Genomic DNA, 7,454 nt, shown 5'->3' with positions numbered 1-7,454 from the left:
AAATGATGGGAGTCCCAGGTACCCTCTGGCGAGCACTAACCAAGGTGCTCGAGACGGCTGCTGCTGTCCCACTGGGCTCCCTTGCTTGGCTTCTCTCCTCACTCAGATGGTGCCTCTGCTTGGCACGTCCAGTCATCACCTGAGTGTGGCAGACTCAGAACCCCAGAACTGTCCCCCAGCTGTCTCCAGGGTGTACCCTGCTGGCCATTGGAGGGGCTACCTAGTAGTAACAGCCTCGAGCAGGTTCTGCCTCTGTTACAAAGCTGGGGAGGCCTAGTAAACCAAGCACATGTAACAGCTGACACACTCCCAGCCACTTCCTAAGGCTCTTCCAACCACAGTGTCAGGGAACACACACACACACACACACACACACACACACCTTTTACCTGAGGTCTTCACGAAAGGAAAATGGGCTTTATAAAAGATTTAAAATACCTTAGGCAATGGAATTGCCTCTGGAGTCTTAAAAAGTTTAACAGATCAGGGTAATTGAAAATGTTTGGAACATGAATTCTCTCTCTCTCTCTCTCTCTCTCTCTAATTTGGAATTATGCAAAACAATAGCGTTATTCACCACAGCCTGCAGCAAAGCCACTGCAATGGAATAACAAGTACCATATCTGTAGAAGTGTAAGCTCACATTCTGAGGAGAGTGACACACATGGCCTGACTCTTTCAACTCTGTTTAGAGGAAATGGCCTGACACGTTTTACATTTGCTCAGCTATTTAGCTGCCTGATTTGACAAGATTTTTGAAAAGGGTGAAAATTAATTATAATTGCAGTATTGCTACGATAATTTGGTTGGCTAATTGCATTCCAGTGCAAAAACAGGCAAGGAAGAATTTCTTCCCCAGGTTATTCTCTGATACAGCATCATTTGTTTTAAGAGTAATGAGATTTTTTTTAAAAAAAAGTCAAACCTTAAATATCATGGCTTCAACAATCTGTCCTGCTTCAAGCTGAATGCAAAATGAGGTATCACCTCTGTGGGAGCAGTTACACGTGAACACAGATCCAGGTTTCTCCTAGACTTGAGATGGGAATATCTCTCCTCTGAAAACTACTCAAAGCATCTCTTTGACATTGTTTGGGATGATTTTAATTTGGGAACACCAATGTTCAAGTTTTTGCAGTGAGGGAGGCGCTAGTGAGGGTGGTTGGGACATTTTGAAAGTCTCTAAATGAGGTATATGTTGATGGAAGAGGCACCACAAGTTTGAGGGTGAAGCAGAAACACGGGCTGAAAAACATGGGTGTGGGGTTTTTGGATCTCACTGTTTTCACATTGGCAGTTCTGAATACAGAAACTATCTGTGGCTTTTTGTGGGACAGTACCTGACTCCAGACCAGTAGTGAGCATTTACGGTTAACAAACTTTGAAGGACAATTTATCACTTCGAAATCTTGAAGATTTGGTCTCAAGGCCTGACTCAGGGTAGTTTTGTCAGGTGCCGAAACCAAAAGACATCAAGCTCTCCCACTACCTGATAATTCGAGCTCAATTCAGTGAGCAGGTTTAGAAAGTTCTCCTCCTTCCCTTCTCTGTCACACTTTAAGTCCAGCGACCATTTGTGTGTCTAAAAGCGATTTTGCAATGATGTGTTTTCTCAAATACCACTCATCAAAGTGGGCCTGACAGCATGGCATGGAATATTTCTTATGATCTTCATTTAAGTTCTGACTGATGTATAGAGGATCGATATGCAAATCTACCCAGGGCTTCCCTCAAGTGTGTACAGGTCATTTCCTGCACAAGGGCACCTGGTTGAGGGGTGTGGGGGCTGAAATCCCACCCTGCTCCACTCTCCAGCCGAGACCCCTGCTCAGGCTGCATCCCCGAGGTAGGCGTGACTTTTCTACTTGTATTTGGGCCAAGGGAGGTCCTGAGATTCTTTTTTTGGTCCCTACCCTCCCAGAGATCCCAAAGTCCAGTATTCATCTCCTCACCTCCAACATTATGGATGTTTTTTGAAGGAAGAGGATATGCCCATGGTAAAGGTGAATTCATTTTGAAGATATGTTTTCTGTTCAGTGAGGGAGGAAGAAAAAAAGAGAGAAAGTAGAGGAATAAAAGAAGAATGGAGGCGAGGTTGCCCTTCTGCCTAGTACATTGTGGATGCATCATCCTTCCCTGGACACAGCTGCAAAGGGGTAGAAAATCAATTTTTTTTTCTATTACTCCACGGTGAGGAAGGAAAACCTATTTTACATGTAAATTAAATTAAATCCAATAATAGCATGTCTGTGTATTTGTTGAGACTAGAAAAATTAGCCACAGATACAACTACATAACCCAGCAATGTAACTAGAAATCAACAGTCCCATTTCAAGGCTTCGCTGAGACACATTCTTCTTCTTTGTCAAAGAAACACCCATGGCTAAATGTCACTAAAACTCTTCAGCGTGCCATCACCTTGACACCTCAGCAAGGATTCTGGAAGGGAAGGAACTCCAAAGCCCCATCTGGGAAGAACGTATTTTCAAATTCTTGCTTTTGCTGCTTGTGTATCTCAGTCAGTAATAATGATCGGATATGAACTAGAACTTCTAGAAGACGGTTTCTTCCCATTTACCTTTGGGAGGTAATTAGGTCTTCCCAAGTTGCAACCTGTGGTGTTGACTGTGGAATAAATTCCCTATCTCTGTGTAGGCTAGATCTTGTTCACAGAAACCCTAACCCATCCACTGAGTACAGAATTATCAGGCTACTGCAGCGAGGGTCCTGAAATTTCATTAGCAGTCTGCCCTCTAGTGGGGCAACACAGTTTTTCTTCTCTTTCAGAGAGCAAAAGAATTCAAGTTTTCCAGATAGTGCAAGGTGAGGAGACATTTATCCTCAAAAGACAGCTTCCAGAGCTGAATCAAGCAAGGCTCACAATGATAGGTCCCCGGGTCAGAGTCAAAGACAGGTGGTGCTACGGTGGGCATCCCCACAAGACCTGCAGAGACAAAGGTCCTTCTTCTCACATCCATGGAACACTCAGGCTTCTTCCTGGGTGATAGAATTCAGCTCCCCACTCTCTCATTGTAAGAATAGGACCCGCTCTAAGGGCAACCAACCTATTAGGAATGTTTAAAATAATAGGCTTTTTTGTTGTTGTTATTTTTTTTGCAAATCATTAACACAAAGGAGCCATTCAAAGGGGGCCATGTTGAATTTTTTTTAAAAGGCAAAGATGCACGAGTTTTATAAAAAGACCAAGTCTTTGTGGCTGTTGTTTTTATGAAGAGAATCTATTTTGTGATGGTGGCTGGATGTTGGTAAGGCAGAAGATGATCTTGAGATCTGCTGTCTGGATTTTGCTTCTGTCTTTTAAAAACCTTCAGAACTTGGCCTGCTTCAGTTTGTCAATATGGTAGCAGAGTTTCAGTGCAGGTCCCAGTTTCAGGCCCAAGTATTTCATGATCATGTCACTCTTCAGCAACAAGAGAGCATTCCCATCAATCTCCTGGTGGAACAGGATCAGAGAAAAATAAAACCCAGAAGATGGTCAGAGTAATCAAATAATGGCTGCAGTTAAAGTGTGGGCAGGAGATGAGGTAATGGAATATGGATTTACTTAGATACACATTCTCTTAATCCCAAGGCAAGATCTTCTTAAAAAGATAAAGCAAAAATACTTTTGGGTCATTTTAATATACTGGATCTTTCATATCCCTGCTCTCTCCTGATTGAAGGAATCAAACATAACCCCAGCTATGGTCCTAATATCCCCCATATGATGTTTATCTCCTCAATCAATCTGGGGCTAAAGGAGCAAGAAATGTGCAAGAACTGAATGTTTGTGCCTCCCACCAAATTCATATGTTGAAATCCTAACCTCCCAGATAATGGTATTTGGAGGTGGAGACTTTGAGGGGTAATTAGGTCATGATGGTAGGACCCTCATGAATGGGATTAGTGCCCTTATACAATGAAAAGATGGCAGTCTGCAGCTGAGAAGGGGGCTCTCACCAGAAGCAGACCATGCTGGCACCCTGATCTCAGATATCTAGCCTCCAGAACTGAGAAATAAATTGCTGTTGTTCATAAACCAGCCAGTCCATGGTACTTTGTTATAGCAGCCTGAAGGGACTAAGAAAAAATGTCATCATTAGACCCTGAAACTAGTGGTTCCCTTTCCATTCTAGGAGCTGGTATAAGGCCCTGACTTCTATCCATCACCCTAATCTCCTGTTTCTTTTCTTGGTAAGCTCACCTACCTTTGGCTGATTACCAGACTGCTAGTTACACTCTGTGTGTGTGTGGGCGGGGGAGGGGTTTCAAGTGGTTTTTTTGTTTGTGTTTGTTTTTTGCCGTCAGTAATGCTGTGTGGTGTAAACTAAATAATGTACCTGCTTCATCCCAGGGTTTAACACAAAGAAACACGAAGGGGATGCCAATCCCTTGAGTGCTGGCATTGCTTCCATTTGTCTCTGAAAATGGTAACCCACCAGAATACATGTTGAATTCATGAACCTAGTTAGGCTGGGTTTCCTTATTTACCTATAATGTTATTTTCAGGTCACTAGAAACAAAGGGTAGAAATTTGGAGCACTCAGGTGGGGAAAAGAGGCATGATTACGGGACTCATATAACTGTGCAAGGGTCAGCAGCTCCTCTCATCTGTCTAGCCAGTCTCCAGTCAGTACTGATAAAGCACCTACTCTGTGTCACTCCCTCTCCATGTCTTTGGCGAAATGGCAGAGTGGACAAATCTCATCTGTGGGCTCTCCCGGGGTCCTTATTGCAAAGTGTTCTTTCCTCACCCCACCCCTAGACTTCCACCGTCTCCTGCCATTGTGGAAGACAGCCAGGCACCGTCCACCTAGCTCTGTCTAAACATAACCTACTCTATGGCTCTTGCTCTTCAGGCCCCGTTGTTGGGTGAGGTCAACTATATCCCGAATAAAACGTGAGTGTCAGGTTAGACGAGGATGCTCCCCTGATCTGAGAGTATGATTTCTACAACAGAATCACCGAATAAAACAAGATGGGAAGGAAAAAAATAACGGTAACTGCGGTAGGCAGAAGAATGCCCCTTCTCCTTCCCCCCCTATGTCCTAATCCTCCAAGCCTGTGAATATGTTAGGTTACCTGAAAAGGGGAATTCTGATTGCAGATGAAATTAAGGCTGCTAATCCGCTGAACTTAGTACTAATAGGGAGAGTATACTGGATTATTTGGGGGAGAGGGCAATGTAATCACAGAGTCCTTAAAAGTGGAAGAAGAAATCCAAAGAAAGAACTAAAGAGTCAGCAGTCTGAGAAGGACCCCATTTGATGTTATAGGTTTTGAGGATAAAGAGGGGGAGAGATACGTGCCAAGAAATAAAGGTGGACCTAGATGTTGGAAAAGGCAAGGAAACAAATTCTCTCCTGAGCCTCCAGAAAGAATGTCAGCCCTGCCAGCACCTTGGCCCCCGCCCAGTGAGAGCCCTCTCAGACATCTGACCCATCCCACTGTAAGGTAATACATTTGTGTTGTTGTAAACCACGACACTTGTGGTAACTGGTTGCAGGACCAATAAAAAACTGATATAGTAAGCTTGGCAGGTAATTCTTATCTTTTTTTTTTTCATTTACTGTCTTTATATATTTTTAGAATCGCCTAAATAATTATAAGAATGCCTGCTAACTGGAGGCTATCTACGAGCCAGGCACCACACTGAAACATTGCGTGCATTTCCTCATTTAATCCTCACACAGTTTAGGAATAGGCACTGATAGTTGGCCTGGCATAGGGTATGTGTGCTATAAATATTTGTTGAATGCACAGACAAACGGATGGATGAGCAGGAAAACAGGCACTCCTGTTAAAGGCCAAATGATGTAACAGATGGGACAAATATCCCTTAAAAACAAAACCAAGTGGTGGTTGTGCTCTAAGAAGCCTGTGGTTCCAACCGGCTTCCCTTGAGTGGTGCTTCCAGAGCTTAGTTCAGACCCACTCGCCCTCCCCCGCCACAGTTCACAGCTCCCCGAACCTCACCCTCCTTCCATGCCTCCCCCAACCCTCCTGTCCCTGCCTGCCCCCTCCCCCACCCCCGCAGGCCTGACACATGCTTACATGCTTTCTGAAGAGCTCCACATGAGGCCCCAGAGCCTGCGGGTCGGCGTCTTTCACAAACCAGACCACATCCTCCACGGTCCAGGTGGAGGGGTTCCTGCTCCTTGGCCGCCTGGAGTCCTGCCCATCTGGAGAAGGGCTTGAGGCTGGATGGGTCAGCACAGAGAGGGAGACGGTTAGACAGCAGGATGAGGGGCTCAGTGCCTACCTCTGCTGCCTACTCCCACAGGCCCTCGAGTCCAAGGTGGTGGCCTGAGTGGCCTCCTGTGACACAGAAAGGCTGTGAGGGGCCGCACACTGCTAGTGACTGAATGTTCCCCTTCTCGTCTCCACCGTCACCTGATACTTTTGCTTCCCTCTAGAAGGCAGTTACCCTTCCTCCTTTCCACAGAAGTTCCACCAGCCATCAAAGCCCCGGGAAACCCCTTCCCAGGCAGTATTTCTGTGTCCTTCCTGCCATCTAGACGTCACCTTCCTTAATTTTTAACTCCTAAACCTTTGTTTGATCCTCTCTTACGATGCTTTCCATAGTCCGCCTTGCGTTACCATTATGCATGTACTTGTCTATAACCTCCAGTTAGATTTTACTTTCTAAAGGATGATCTTTTTCATCTCCCCCCCCCCCTCGTTAATTCCATAAGCATCTACTGAGCATCTCTTCTGGACCAGATCCTGGACAAAGTGTTTGGTGAAAAACGGGATCCTCGCGTTATGGGGTCTTTATTCATTGCCTCCTCCATGGCTCTAAGTAAATATATTTGTAAATATGGGCTCAATCATTGTAAAATAAGTCAACGTACTTTGCAGAAACAGTATGAATAACTTACACAAAAGCCTGTGTGGGTAATCCTTAATCCTATTCTCAGGCCAGAAAAAAGTCTAAGCTCTGCACAATGAAACTGCTTGCCCACATTATAATCCTAAATTAGAAGTGGAGAAGCCGGCACTTCCCTTTCCCTTCTTTAATCTCAGAGCAGTGGTTCTCTGCTGTCTCTTGTCCTCTTTTTAATGTTTGAGAAGTGCACAGTTTTCCATCAGTGCTGAGAAATGTACAGCATCACATTTCCGACTCTGTCCTAAAAATGGTTTGGTTGAGAACTGGATTTACTTGGAGATTTTCCCTGACTTTTCCTTGTTGGACCTGGAAGGGTCCCCTAAGGTGGTTTGGCATGGGACATTTTGCCAGGAAACTGTTCATGCCCCCTGGAGCCTTCTGAATGCTGGTGCATGCTTATTAGAGATGATTTCACTACATTTAAAGACATCTGCACTCAACATGGGGACGCGCCTCATGGAAATCCCGTTCGCTTCTGTATCCCGCCCATTGGAACTTCTGCGTTAATCAGGGTGATAATAGATGCTCTGATTACAAAGGCTGGAAGTCTTCAGTGCCAAGAATG

General features: G+C 44.8%; 1 protein-coding gene across 8 annotated transcripts in view; it reads right to left on the bottom strand.

Annotated features, from left to right (window-relative positions):
• Window positions 1-2,236: 2,236 nt before the first annotated feature.
• Window positions 2,237-7,454, bottom strand: part of SCML4 (Scm polycomb group protein like 4) — a 96,853-nt gene continuing 91,635 nt past the window's right edge. For 7 of the 8 annotated variants that reach the window (XM_074333362.2, XM_074333364.2, XM_074333365.2 and 4 more), the window contains 2 exons: window positions 6,055-6,200; window positions 2,237-3,454 (listed from right to left, as the gene is read on the bottom strand). In XM_074333362.2, the coding sequence (XP_074189463.2) occupies window positions 3,329-3,454; window positions 6,055-6,200 (272 nt within the window). In that variant the 3' untranslated portion in view covers window positions 2,237-3,328. The remainder of the gene's footprint in view (window positions 3,455-6,054; window positions 6,201-7,454) is intronic. The other variant, XR_012496708.2, reaches the window with a different exon arrangement.

Source organism: Rhinolophus sinicus, chromosome 2, assembly GCF_057876585.1.
Source record: "Rhinolophus sinicus isolate RSI-liver-muscle chromosome 2, RSI-T2T, whole genome shotgun sequence".
NCBI classification, from domain to species: Eukaryota; Metazoa; Chordata; class Mammalia; order Chiroptera; family Rhinolophidae; genus Rhinolophus; species Rhinolophus sinicus.
Note: the sequence above shows the minus strand (reverse complement) of the source record. Positions and strands in the feature narration are given on the sequence as shown.